The sequence below is a fragment of the Phalangium opilio genome, unplaced genomic scaffold (assembly GCF_054372755.1).
Source record: "Phalangium opilio isolate 3A_F unplaced genomic scaffold, DU_Popi_V2 ptg000042l_1, whole genome shotgun sequence".
In the NCBI taxonomy this organism is placed as follows: domain Eukaryota; kingdom Metazoa; phylum Arthropoda; class Arachnida; order Opiliones; family Phalangiidae; genus Phalangium; species Phalangium opilio.
Window position 1 is genome coordinate 5,606,124 of NW_028324166.1, and position 14,418 is coordinate 5,620,541.

Genomic DNA, 14,418 nt, shown 5'->3' on the forward strand with positions numbered 1-14,418 from the left:
GTTGTTAAATGACTTGCTGACATCTCTTGCACAAATATTAAGCTGTGCTATATATTTTAGTCTACAATTCATTGAAAAGGCTAAAATAATTGTAATTAGAGTCAATATGTTTGCGAATATATTGGAATACACCAGAGAGATTTTATAATATGGAGTGGAAACTGAGGAATATTATGTAGCTCAAAAATCACGTGATCAACAAAACTGGCCAGGTCTATTTCCGGTACTATTTTTTGAGGCTCCTCTCTCTAGGGTAGGTCTAGAATGTTGCGGGAGGGTCTCTAGGGGAGATGGACACTACCTTTTTAGGGAAAGGGAAACGTCTGACTTAAAATAACTCCAAATGGCGCCAATCGCACTCCAAATCGCGAACCCTTAATGGTTAATTGTACAACCAACAGTGATTGAGGGCAAACTTTAAAATTAAAGGAGTGTCATGTGACCGGAAATTTACCTGGCCAGTTTTAGCGTGCAGCTACATTGTGTTTAGCACTGTCAAAGGCAAGAGCTTCCACTCCCTATTATAAATTCTCTCTGAATACACACTATGGCTTAATCCGGAAAACAACAAGTTGGAAAACCAAAATGAACCTCTCCAAGTGTAGACGAGGCATAAAAGAGATAAATAGAGAGAATAGCGCAATTGCGTGAACCTTTGGTGAAAAACATGTTATTGGGAGGCTAGACGTTTCTCGTAACCCTAGCCGATCGCCGCATACTTCTTAATCTTAACGATAATGGAGCAGAAGAAAATATGCCTTTCTGTGAACTGCGATCGCAGTCCGGATATAGCGGACAAGTTTTCTTCGATTCGCCAACTGCGAACAGACACACACACAGAAACGTCCAGTATAATACCTCCCCGTGACATCATCGTCACTCAGAGAGGTAAAAAAAGGTTTACGAAGTTCAGTTCTAAAATTTTTTCAGTTTAGAAGAACTTCAGCAAACCGTTAACATTTTCCTTTGTTTCAACTTGAGTCGACATAATTAAGATAAACGTCTTAACTGTCATGAGAAAATGAGATAATTGCCTTAAAGTCGACATGGCATTAAAAACGCCAATGCTCTAATCTTGTGATTATTACTGTAATTTAATATGAACTTTTGGAAAAAGCTCTAAGAGCTGCTAACTTCACCTAAAGTCAGGTCAGTTTTAAAATTTATTTTAATGACCTAGCTCACGAATGGTTCTCTCAACCGCAAGTCGGAAAGTGAAGTTATAATTACCATAATCATGCACGGACTATTACTTTAATTACTAAAGTTAAATATAAATTTTTAAAAGATAATTATTTTAATGGTATTTCGTCAAACTAAAGCGATTAGAAAAGGTATTCTTGCCATTTCCTTGTTCTTTTCACAGAAACTAAAGTAAATTCTTCAACTTTGGCTCGAGAATATTTAATTTTTAAAGAAATCAGACCATTTCCGTTTTTTACAAGGGGCCATAATAGCACTTCATTAAGCGATAAAGTATGCCCATTAACATTAATGACTTAACTAATAATGGTTTCTTGAGGCTGAAAAATATGGTAGTTAAAAATGAACTTTACATTACCTCCCGGAAATAAGGCCATAATTACTTTAATTATAATATGAAATCTCTCGCGTATTAAATTTTCGAAAACACAAGTCTTAAAATACTGGCTGTTCTCGAACATGAGCATTATATATAATTACATTTAATTATGAAACCACGTATTTTGCGCTGACGATTTAACTTCAACCTTTCAAGCGCTGTTCCTCATATGCGCCGTGTCCTGTATGTCAAGACGTAGATCTAGCTCAGAGTCTCTATCTTACGCATTTAGAGCAGTAATATATGCTTACGCTCGTCAAAAATACACCAAGCCACAAACATAAACAGGAGTTCTCCAGTTCCGCGTAATGATATTCAAGAAAGCGTTGAAATAAATCACACTTGCTTAACGCCAGTCTTTACTATTCTAATTTATTAAAAATGAACCACTTCCGGATGGGAGTAGTCGAGGTAAGAATATTTATACCTCAATTTTTAAGTTCATATCTCAGTGTCTTTCAACGCAATTCAACGCTTAAAGGAGGGTGAATAGGAAAATCAAGTGATTTTTTCTAATTATAAGACCAATCTGGACAGGAAATACCTTTGGGTGATTTTAAAATTCAATTTAGTTTGAGATTTCATGTATAATTTTAAATAAGTCCCTACTACCAATCGCGTTAAGTCCTGCAGCTTTCTTGTTAACAAAATTCTCATAGCACGCTCTATCTCGCGCCACGATTGTGATATCGCGCGCAAATTTTATCAAATCTCGTGCTTTTCATTCGAAAGGAGCGTGCCTCGAGAATTTTGTTAACCAGAAAGCAGGGCGTTACGCGATTGGTCAGAGGGGCTTATTTAATATTAGGCATGAAATCTCAAACTAAATTGAATTTTAAAATCACCCGGAGGTATTTCCTGGATGTTTCGCTATGCACATTGGTCTTATGATTAGTTGAAGAATCGATAAAAAATCCTCACTTTAAAAACAGAGATACTTCATTGAAGTTTCACATATCTTATTTCGTTTGTCTAAATTTGGCTTTTTTTTTTCAAAGGAAACTGTGGGTTTTGAGATCGCCGATAATCTATACTCTGCCATACCAGAGTTTTACACGAAAAGGTTTAACGTCAGGTAAGTATGTCACATATCTTCTCAACGTCTCGTCAAAGTAATACAAAAACTTTCTTCGAAGCATCGGTGTGGTGGAGATACCTTTGGATGATCTCAATGCTATAAGAAGAGGGGGTGATTTGCCAGAGGTAATTTGGGATATTACTCATCCGCACAACAACGCGCTCGGTGCTGCACGTGAGGCTTCACTTACACTTGCCAGTTATATTTGAACGTCGTTTCGTGGATGAATGCAGTTTCCATGCAGGTAGCCAGGAGCTTGAAGATTTAACGGAGCGTAGTTATGTGTTCACTGAACTCTTGAAACAGTGTTCCAAAAAGTTATTTACCAGTATTTACTTAAAAATATTTGATATTGACAAAAATTCTCGGTAGAAGTAAAATTTTTCTAAATGAGCCACCATGAGATTTTTTCGAGTATCCTCAGATAAGTCACAACAGAAGTAAGATGAGACTAGAAGTAAAGAGCCCTACACTAGAGAGAAAAATAAATGGTCGACCGGCTTCCTGGCAACTTAAGGTTTTAAAGAGATTCCATGTGAATCTCTCGTCATAATATTGAAGATATATTAGTAAAAAAATGAGATGTGGCTTTGTATCATTTTTGACAGTCAATGGACCTGCTGTTTTTTCCAATGCAAGTCGATAGTTTGTATTCTCCCTCGATGAAATGTCGCATCACTGGCGTTTATGAAACGGTATCAACCTTTATCCTTTCTTCAATCCCGAAATTGACTAAGAAACCATCACTGTCTTTCCTCGATATGGAAGGAGAAGTAATATGAAATTGCTCCGAAGATTTTCAGAACATATATTGCAAGTTTTTTTTTCCAACATTAACTATAGTTCACGCTATCTTGGCTTTCAAGTCTATTGGCAGTGTCAATTGTCATGGCTTTAGCCACGCCCAATAAACAAAGTGGTCCACCGTTCATCCTTACTTTCTTCGAAATGATTTGGAAAAATATACTCCTTTTTTTCTTCGAACGTAAGTCATTTCTAATTCAAGAGATGCACCTGTATCATGCCTGGGACTCGACTTTTATGTCGTGACTACAGCGTACGCTCGTGTTGAGAAAGCGATCACGTGGCGCGTGACAGCCATGTCCTGGTTGATCGCGACCACTTTCATTATCTTCGAAATATCAGGGAAGCTGAAGTCGGATTTCACAGAGAAAGATTATGACACTGTCGACACCATCGACCAACTCCTCAAACAGGATTTTAAAAATATCTGGTTTTGGGGCGGTACTGACGAATTCGCTTCTTTCAGAAAAAAAGTAAGTGCGAAATACATATTTCGATCGGATAATAGCTATTTTTCTCATAAGTACGGGATTTTCTATTTATACTCAATCCGAACTCGTGTATTGTTAATCTCATTGGAGCTTAACATTACCAGGGTTAATAATGTTTTGCGAGTTAGACCCAAGGTTTCGCGGCCAAGGGGGTACATATTTTCCACAACCTAACTTTACAGCACTAGCAAAGCTGAAAAGGTATAGTATTTCATTTCTCGTAGTGTGGGTTTGAAAAAGTGTCCTTATTAAGGAATGTGTTTCTATGTCATTGAATGAATGAAATAATTATAAATATTCATAACTATAGGTCAACGTGTCCATCCCAGAAAGTTCTATACTCCCTGTTGAAAACGGAATTTTAGGACACGAGTTTGTCAACGTCTCGGAAAACGTCGGTGACAAGAGGAAGTTCATGGTCGTTGGGACAATGATAACTCAATTTCTTCTGCTTGAAAATCAAAGAATGGAAAATAAAATACAGTATGCGAACAAATACTACTTCTCGCCGTCTATTGAGGATAACCTTTTAGTCTTTGCTGTTTCTGAAAATTTCTCGCAATCAAAGAACATGGAGATAGTCAATCAAATGTAAGAACACAAAAAAAAATCAAAGATGATTCTGTTATTTTCTTCGTTACAGGTTAGGGATTACGAACGAAAACGATCTCACATTCCGTTACTTCTACAAAGCGCGATATTCGATGGATCTCATCAAATGGGAAGAGCCACCGGACGATTTTTCAACGATATCCGTTAAGGAAGTCGAAAGCCTTCTTTCTCTGTACCACATGGGAAACGTCATGGCCTTAATGGCTTTGATGCTCGAGAAGGCCTTATCACTTCTGCTGTTTGTCAAGAAGTTGAGAAAACCGAGAATAATCAGGCAACGATGCTAACATGTAAACTGATTATTTGTAATATATCCAGTGAGGGTGTGTTTAAAACACAAATTTTTGAGTAAATAATTTGTGAATACAAGTAGATGATTCAATTTAATTTTCTAATTTTCTCCTTTAACTTAAAAATAAATAATTAATTTTTGTGTATATAAACGCTTTTGCTTAAAAATAATTATTTAATTTTTTATATATAATTGCTTTTACTTAAAACGAAATAATTTAATATGTTACATATAAATGCTTTTACTTAAAACGAAATAATTTAATATTTTATATATAAATGCTTTTACTTAAATCGAAATAATTAAATTCTGAACATTTAAATGCTTTTACTTAAAATGAAATAATTAAATTTTGAACAAATAAATGCTTTTATTTAAAACGAAGTAATTAAAATTTGAACATAAATGCTTTTATCTAAAACGAAATAATTTAATCTTGTACATATAAATATTTTTATTTAAAACGAAATAATTTACTATTTTACATATAAACACTTTTACTTAAAACGAAATAATTTAATATTTTACATATATTTAGTTCTACTTAAATCGAAATAATTAAATTTTGAACACATAAATTCTTTTACTTGAAACGAAATAATTAAATTTTGAACATATAAATTCTTTTTCTTGAAACGAAATAATCTAATTTTGTATATATAATTGCTTTTACTTAAAACGAACTAATTTTGAACATTTAAATGCTTTTACTTAAAACGAAATATGTAAATTTTGTACATATAAATGCTTTTATTTAAACCGAAATAGTTTAATCTTAGTTAGATTCTAAAATTTCGTTTTCGGCAATTTTTGGATAATTAAAGAAAGCATATTTAGAGAAAAAAAATAATTAAACTGTCAAGCTATTAAAAAAACCCCCAAGATATCTCCCTTCTAAAAGTCTATGGCAACACCATACGCTTACCACTAATTCCAAAGCGAAAAATGTTGTAGAGAAGTGTCAGTATGTTTTTACCTCTCCGAGTGACGTATGTCACGGAGAGGTTCTGTAACGATCGTGTGTGTGTGTCTGTCTGTGTGTGTGTGTGTCTGTGTGTGTGTCTGTTGTTACACCCACGTGACCGCGTTCGCAGTTTCCAAATCGGAGCAAACGTGTTCGCCACTTCCGAACTGCATTCACAGTCACGGAAATGGCTCCTCTACTTGAGTTTTCACACCACCATCTTCTGGTCTTTGTCCATTCCACACGGACACCAAACTGTACATACTGGCTTCTAATCACCATCATCTTCTGGTCTTTGTTTATGTCCATCCCACATGGACACCAGTCTGTACATACTGGCTTCTAACACCACCATTATCTGGTCTTTGTTTATGTCCATCCCACATGGACACCAGTCTGTACACCTGGCTTCTACACCACCATCTGCTGGTCTTTGTTTTTGTCCATCCCACATGGACACCAGTCTGCACACCTGGCTTCTACTCCATCGTCATCGTTGGGTTTAAGACATTCGCGGCGATCAGCTAGGGTTACGAGAAACGTCTAGCCTCCCTAGGGTGGGTTGTCCACCAAAGGTTTTCGCAATTGCGGTTGTTCTTGCTTTCAACTGTTGTTCGACACCCTTATATACTACCTATTTGAGTAAGGCAAAGCAACCGGCGTATGCTTCATTTCAAACGCCAATATTAGTCAAGTCTTTCAAGAATGATTAATTTTTCTTTTTTAAAACGATGTAACGTTCAATAAGGCGAATAACTAACGAAGAAAATATTAAATATTAATTATATTTATTTTAATATTTAAGATAATCTCTTTTCTCAATTCAAAATTAATACGGAAAGAGTTAAAAAACAGTCTATGTTTTTGTCTGTGTGTGTCCGTCCGTTGTTACAGTAGTGCGCTGCGTTAGAAGTTCGTTTTGTTTTGATGTGTAAAGGAATCCTACAGAACCATAATATTCCCTTTATCCTTAATATGAAGTGAATATGTGGAAATATTTTTCGTAATTATGATGTATTTAGTACTTTTGTAGCTTTAAAGCTCTATTTCATTTTGATATTCCAAAGATTTTTTTTAATATTATTATTTAAAATGGATGTTTCTATATTACTTAAGCTATACTACATCTGTATATAGAATAATCCTTTCTAAAGTGAATACGAGCACTACGCTACTATGTTGGTCAAATGAACTTTTATTTGTCAATAGGCCAATGAACCAAAAAGTAAACGTTTGGTTTTCGTTTCTGTAATGCAGAGACATTAACGGTTCAGAGTGAGCCGAAAGTTAAATACACTTTTAAATAATTAGGCTTAGATTATGTAATCATGGTGGAAATCTGGGCCGCGTTCAGCAGAGCCCAGCGCTTTGAGCAGTGTCATACATAACGGGATTTTGTTTTTGAATATTGACGTCACGGTGCTTAGCGTTGAGCTAGCGCGGTCTTCAAAGGAAATAGTCGGCTCTTTGGATAACGTGACGTAAAACGCATAGTTCTCAGCCTGGCGAAAAAACCATGGAGGAATTAATACAAATAGCTTTATGGGACTATAGCTATTTAATTGGCGTGAAACCAGTTGATCACGCGAGAATTTTAAGAGATATGTTAGTTTCTAAGTTTAATTATAAAAGTTGTTATCTATCTCTATAAATATGTTATCATACAATTTTTGTTAAGCCTTGGTACCTTGCACGCTTTATTGCGCTAGCGTCATTTATAAAACGCCGATGACCGGAGAAAAGCTATGACGACAGACTTCACCGGTAAACATTTCCAAAATCCGCCGTCTTTTTTGGTGAGCTCTGCTGAACGCAGCCCAGAGTCCCAGACCAGTGAAAGGTCTGATCGTAATCGGATAATAGCTTCGTGTTTTCATGCTTTTTATGGTACGCATTTACTTTCAGTGTGTGTAGCCACAAATAAGCTTTGGTGTTATGTAACGTTAACAGTCATGTTGACAAACTAAGAAAATCGTTGAGATGAAACGAGAGGATAGTGTTTACATGGCAACCCTGTTGTGAATATGGCTTTGAACATAGAGGGCATACAGTTGAGGAGTAGAAAATTGGGCCTTTACAAACACGTAAAGGTAATATCCCTCCAAAGTTTTATCTCTTCATTTCCCGTTTTTCCCCCAACGGATGATTTTAATGTGTACAAGTATATCATTATTGGATGTAAAATGTCGTCTGATTTACAGTATATTTGCTATGCTTTGTATACAGCTTTAATATTTCATAAACATTTCCATATCTGGGTAAATAAGTTTGTAAGTAGTCGTCTTGACTCGGAGAGGTAATATTTTGGTTTTCCCAACTTGTTTACCTCTCCGCGAGTGACGATGACGTTATGGGGAGGTATTAAACTGGACGTTCGGGGTGTGTCTGTGCCTGTCATCCCGTTTGCAGTTGGCAAATGGAGCAAACGTGTTCACAATATCCGGACCGAGTTCGCAGTTCACAGAAAGCAATATTTACTTCTACTCCATTATCATCCTTAGTGTTAAGATGTACGCGGTGATCGCGGATCAGATTAAAGGGGGGAGGGCGAGGGGGCACTGGCCCCCGGGCGCAAGGGTTTTTGGGTGCGCATTGAGTTAAACAATTCCCCCCTATCAACACTTACTGTTCATTTTTTCTCGGCTTAAGGGGGCGCATATTATCTCGGTCCCCGGTGCAAAATTTCTTAATCCTGTCCTGGGTGATCGGCTAGGGTTACGAGAAACGTCTAGCCTCCCAATGGCAGGGCTTCCTCCAAAAGTTCACGCAATTGCGCTTTTTCTTATCCCTTATGGAGAATCGGTTCACTTGTACACCCTAAATTTCAAAGAGCAGAAGTCCTTTAAATTGGCCTTGGCTAATTTAATGGACTTCTGTGAAGAGGCATATGCTAGAATTTAATCGTTAAAAATAGCTAGGTTTTAAAATATTGTAGGAAAGATAATTTTTATAAGAATAATTTGTGTACATTTTAAGGAACTTTCCATTTAACATTATTAGTTAATGTAAGTATGAAGTATTAAATTCACTGGAAAGATCAATTTAATAAGATTTATAAGTGGATATTTTGATAGATTTCACCATGGGGGACGAAATATAATGAATTTTTATTACCCCCATGTTTCAGACATGAATTTTTTGAAGTAAACTTCGAAAACATTTTTTTAAGTACTTCAGCATAGCGTTCTAACATTTTCCTTGGTTTTAACTCTAATCGACTTAATTAAGATAAACGGCTTAACGCACATGGAAAAATAAGGTAATTAAATTAAAGTCGACGTTCCATTTAAAATGCGAAGCAGCGAATGCTATAATCTTGGGAATAATACGGTAATTTAATATGAACTTTTTGAAATAGATTTAAAAGCTGATGACTTCACCTAAAGTCCAGTCGTTAAAATGTTCTCTCAACCGCAAGTCGGAAAGTAAAGTTATAATTACCATTAACACGTACGGACTATTACCTTTAATTACTAAAGTTAAATATAAATTTTTAAAAGATTAAGATTTTCAGAATATTTCATCAAACTAAAGCGATTAGAAAATGTGTTCTCTCCATTTCCTGGTCTTTTTCACAAAAACCTTTCATGAACTTAATTTAATTTTTAAAGTTCTTGAGTATAACGGATCTTTACCTTTTTTTGACAAGGGACGTTAAGCGATAAAGTATAACCATTAAAAATAATGGCTTAACTATAATGATGGTTTCTTGAGGTTGAATATAATTAAATTCCATAATACCATAGAAATGCACCAGCTATAAACTACTGAAAATTGTGGTAGTTAAAAATGAACTATACATTAACTCGCGGAAATAAGGTCTTAATTACTTTAAATGTAATATAAACTCTCGCGTTTTATTTATAAAATTTTCGAAAACACAAGTCTTAAAATACTGGCTGTTTTTCGAACGTAAACATTATATATAATTACACTTAATTATGAAACCAGGTATTTTACACTGAGAGTTTAACTTCAACCTTTGCAGCGCGGTTCCTCATAAGCACCGTGTCTTGTGTGTCAAGACGTAGATCTAGCTCAGAGTCTCTTTCTTACGCTCCTCAAAAATACACCAAACCACAAACATAGACAGGAGTTCTTCAGTTCCGCATAATGATATTCAAGAAAGCGTTGAAATAAATCACACTTGACCCACGCCCGTCTTTACTATTTTAATTTATTCAAAATGAACCACGTCCGGATGGGAGTAGTCGAGGTATTTAGACATCAATTTTTAAGGTCATATCTCAGTGTCTTTCAACGCAGTTCAACGCTTAAAGGGAGGGTGAATAGGAAAATCGAGTGATTTTTTCTAATCATAAGACCAATCTGGACAGGAAATACCTTTGGGTGATTTTAAAATTCAATTTAGTTTGAGATTTCATGTATAATCTTAAATAAGCCCCTCTGACCAAACCACCACGTAACGCCCTGCTTTCTGGTTAACTAAATTCTCGTGGCACGCTCTTTTCGAATGAAATTTAGCACGAGATTTGATCGTAGATGCCTGCGATGTCACAATCGTGGCGCGAGATATAGAGCATGCATGAGAATTTTGTTAACAAGAAGTCAGGACTTAACGCGATTTAAAATTATACATGAAATCTCAAACTAATTTGAATTTCAAAATCACCCGAAGGTATTTCCTGGATGTTTCGCTATGCACATTGGTCTTATGATTAGTAGAAGAATCGATAAAAAATCCTCACTTAAAAAACGGAGATACTTCATTGAAGTTTCACTTATCTTATTTCGTATGTCTAAATTTGGCATTTTTTTGTTCAAAGGAAACTGTTGGTTTTGAGATCGCCGATAATCTCTATTCTGCCATACCAGAGTTTTACATGAAAAGGTTTAACATCAGGTAAGTCTGTCAAATTTCCTCTCAACGTGTTGCCAAAATAATACGAAAACTTTCTTCGAAGCACCAGTGTGGTGGAGATACCTTTCAATGATCTCACTGAAATAAGAAGAGGGAGTGATTTGCCAGAGGTAATTTGAAAATTACACACCCGCACAACAGCGCGCGCGACGCTGCACGTGAGGCATCACTAACACTTGCCAGTTATATTTGAACGTGAATTCGTGGAAGAATGCAGTTTCCAGGTATCCAGGAGCTTAATTGATAAAATAACTTTCCTGAAAGATCAACGGACCGTAGTTATGTGTTCACTGAACTCTTGAAACAAAGCTCCAAAATGATATTTACTGATAACAAATATTTGATATTGATTAAAAACTTTTCGGTTAGAAGCAAACTTTATTAAACTCTATATTGAAAATGAGCCACCTTGAGATTTTTTCGAGTTTCCTTAGATTAGTCATATCGAATCCAAATGGCCCCTGTTCTTAAGGAGTACTCAACCTTGGAGTTGGTAAGTTTGTTTTCTTTAGTAGCATACTCCATAGCGCTAAGGAAAGGTCCATCCAATGTATGAACGAAACTTTACCCCGGATACGGAGTGTTTGGTTACTCAGAAACATTTTTCCACTTGGTTATAGCAAAAACCAAGTCTATTTGACGACTTATTACCACCCCCAATGCTACTCCAGAATAGAAACTTACCCCTTTCAAGTCCCAACTATATGGTACCACCGAGTACTCATTAACTAAAAGGGGAAAAGTTTTTAAATTAGGTTTTGTCAAGTACGTAAATGACGAGGCAAGGTGTAATTTATTTCAAAGTAGTTTAAATAGGTTATTCACCAAATAAATAACGTAAAGCGGTTATAAATTGGCGAACTGATCAGCGACCGGTTTCCTGGCCACTTAAGGTGTAAGACTGTTTGATTGCCTGTCCGTTTTAAAGAGATTCAATGAATCTCTCTTCACAATAATGAAGATATATTAGTAAAAGAATTGAGATGTGGCTTACTGGCTTTGTATCGTTTTTGACAGTCAATAGACGTGCTGTCTTTTCCGGTGCAAGCCGGTAGTTTGTATTCTCCCGCCATGAAATGTCGCATCACTGCCGTGTATGAATCGGTATCAACCTTTATCCTTTCTTCAATCCCGAAGATGACGAAGAAACCATCTCTGTCTTTCCTCGATATGGAAGGAGAAGTAATAGGAAATTTCTCCGAACATTTTAAGAACATGTATTACCGTATTTTTCCCACACTACCTATATAGTTCACGCTATCTTGGTTTTCAAGTCTATTGGTAGTGTCAATCGTCTTGGCTTTAGCCACGCCCAGTAAAGAAGGTGGTCCACCGTTCATCCTTACTTTCTTCGAAATGATTTGGAAAAATATACTCCTTTTTTTCTTCGAACGTAAGTCATTTCTAATTCAAGAGATGCACCTGTATCATGCCTGGGACTCGATTTGTATTTTGTGATTACAGCGTACGCTCGTGTTGAGAAAGCGATCATGTGGCGCGTGACAGCCATGTCCTGGTTGATCGCGACCACTTTCATTATCTTCGAAATATCAGGGAAACTGAAGTCGGATTTCACAGAGAAAGATTACGATACTGTCGACACCATCGACCAACTCCTCAAACAGGATTTTAAAAATGTCTGGTTTTGGGGCGGTACTGACGAATTCGCTTCTTTTAGAAATAAGGTAAGTGCGTAATTACATATATTGATCGGACAATAGCTATTTTTCTTATTAAGATAATCTCGTCACAGATTTTCTATTTATACTCAATCCGAACTCGTGTAATTTATAACCGTTTTTGTTGTAAAATTTCGAATCATAACAAATGTTTGAACTATACGCAATTAAAACCAAATTTCAAACTTAATTTCAAACTACAACCCATATAATAATATCTAATTTCTGGCCCTTTGTGGGTTGGAAAAAGTGTATAATAGCCCTTGCTTCTATATTATTGAATGATTGAAAAAATTCTAAAAATTCATAACTATAGGTCAACGTGTCCATCCCAGAAAGTTCTATACTCCCTGTTGAAAACGGGATTTTAGGAGACGAGTTTGTCAACGTCTCGGATAACGTCGGTGATAAGAGGAAGTTCATGGTCGTTGGGACAATGATAACTCAATTTCTTCTGCTCGAAAATCAAAGAATGGAAAATAAAATACAGTATGCGAACAAATACTACTTCTCGCCGTCTATTGAGGATAACCTTTTAGTCTTTGCCGTTTCCTACAATTTCTCGCAATCAAAGAACATGGAGATAGGCAATCAAATGTAAGAACACCAAAAAAAAAAACAAAGATGATTCTGAAATTTTCTTCGTTACAGGATACAGGCTTGCAACGAAAACGACCTCTTATTCCGCCACTTCTACAAAGCACGATATTCGATCGATCTCATCAAATGGGAAGAGCCACCGGACGATTTTTCAACGATATCCGTTAAGGAAGTCGAAAGCCTTCTTTCTCTGTACCACATGGGAAACGTCATTGCCTTAATGGCTTTTATACTCGAGAAGGCCTTATCACTTCTGCTGTTTGTCAAGAAGTCGAGGAAACCGAGAATAGTCTAGCAACGAAGCTCACATAGAGTTTATATTCTTAAATGGATAATTTGTATAATAAAGGCAGTGACGGTAACTTTCAAACACTACAATAAGAGTAAATATGTTGTGGAGACAAGTAGATGATTTGATTGAATTTTGTATTTATAATGCTTTCTAACTTAAAACGAAATAATTTAATTTTGTACACATAATTGCTTTTACTTAACGAAATAATTTAATTTTGTACACATAATTGCTTTTACTTAACGAAATAATTTAATTTTGTAAACATAATTGCTTTTACTTAACGAAATAATTTAATTTTGTAAACATAATTGCTTTTACTTAACGAAATAATTTAAATTTCTACACATTGGTACTTTTACATGAAACTAAATAATTTAATTTTCTACCTATAAAAATGTGTCCATAAAACCAAATAATTTAATATTGTACATGTAAATGCTTTTGCTTTAATCTATATAATTTCGTTTTGTACATATAAATGCTTTTACTTAACGAAATAATTAAATTTTCTACATATAAATGCTTTTACTTAACGAAATAATTAAATTTTCTACATATAAATGCTTTTACTTAACGAAATAATTAAATTTTCTACATATAAATGCTTTTACTTAACGAAATAATTAAATTTTCTACATATAAATGCTTTTACGTAAAACGAAATAATTTAATTTTTTATACCTATGAAAACTTCTCCTTAAAACTAAATAATTTAATATTGTACATATATATATATGCTTTTGCTTAAAACCAGACATGGTCGTTTTAGCGTTCAAATAGGAATGTATTAGTATTCAAACTAGAGCGTTTTTGGCGTTTAAATAGGATCATTTTGACGTTCAAATGAGTTTGTTTTTGGAGTTCTAACAAGAGTGCTTAAAACGAAATAATTTAAATTTATACATATTAATGCTTTAACTATATAACGAAATAATTTAAATTTATACATATTAATGCTTTAACTATATAACGAAATAATTAAATTTGCCACATTTAAAAGCTTTTTCGTAAAACGAAATAATTTTATACATATAAATGCTTTTACAACAAAATCATTTTATTTTGTACATAAAAATAGTAGGCCTGTGCGAGTACCCGGTACCCGAAAATTACCCGGTCGGGTATCGGGTCGGGTACCC

General features: G+C 35.1%; 3 protein-coding genes across 5 annotated transcripts; 2 read left to right on the top strand and 1 right to left on the bottom strand.

Moving 5' to 3' along the window:
* Positions 1-245: 245 nt before the first annotated feature.
* LOC149678651 (uncharacterized) lies at positions 246-5,827 on the top strand. 3 transcript variants are annotated; one of them, XM_089836591.1, is made up of 8 exons: positions 246-1,993; positions 2,581-2,657; positions 2,719-3,177; positions 3,269-3,433; positions 3,504-3,645; positions 3,717-3,937; positions 4,266-4,546; positions 4,599-5,827. In XM_089836591.1, exons 3-8 carry the CDS (start codon positions 3,106-3,108, stop codon positions 4,852-4,854), a joined length of 1,137 nt encoding a protein of 378 aa, XP_089692717.1. In that variant the 5' UTR covers positions 246-1,993; positions 2,581-2,657; positions 2,719-3,105; the 3' UTR covers positions 4,855-5,827. The 3 variants fall into 3 exon arrangements, with proteins under 3 accessions (XP_089692717.1, XP_089692718.1, XP_089692716.1); XM_089836590.1 differs by lacking the exon at positions 246-1,993 and having other exon boundaries at positions 2,224-2,657; positions 2,719-2,904; positions 3,033-3,177; XM_089836592.1 differs by lacking the exon at positions 246-1,993 and having other exon boundaries at positions 2,222-2,657; positions 4,604-4,849.
* Positions 5,828-11,496: 5,669 nt separating this feature from the next.
* On the bottom strand, positions 11,497-11,922 carry LOC149678652 (uncharacterized). Its single transcript, XM_089835915.1, has 2 exons — positions 11,700-11,922; positions 11,497-11,618 (listed from the first exon to the last, which is right to left on the bottom strand). The coding sequence occupies exons 1-2, from the start codon at positions 11,920-11,922 to the stop codon at positions 11,527-11,529; spliced, it is 315 nt and encodes a 104-aa protein (XP_089692041.1). The 3' UTR covers positions 11,497-11,526.
* LOC149678653 (uncharacterized) lies at positions 11,921-13,938 on the top strand. Its single transcript, XM_089835916.1, has 5 exons — positions 11,921-11,930; positions 11,991-12,098; positions 12,170-12,390; positions 12,701-12,981; positions 13,036-13,938. The coding sequence occupies exons 1-5, from the start codon at positions 11,921-11,923 to the stop codon at positions 13,277-13,279; spliced, it is 864 nt and encodes a 287-aa protein (XP_089692042.1). The 3' UTR covers positions 13,280-13,938.
* The last annotated feature ends 480 nt before the right edge of the window (positions 13,939-14,418 follow it).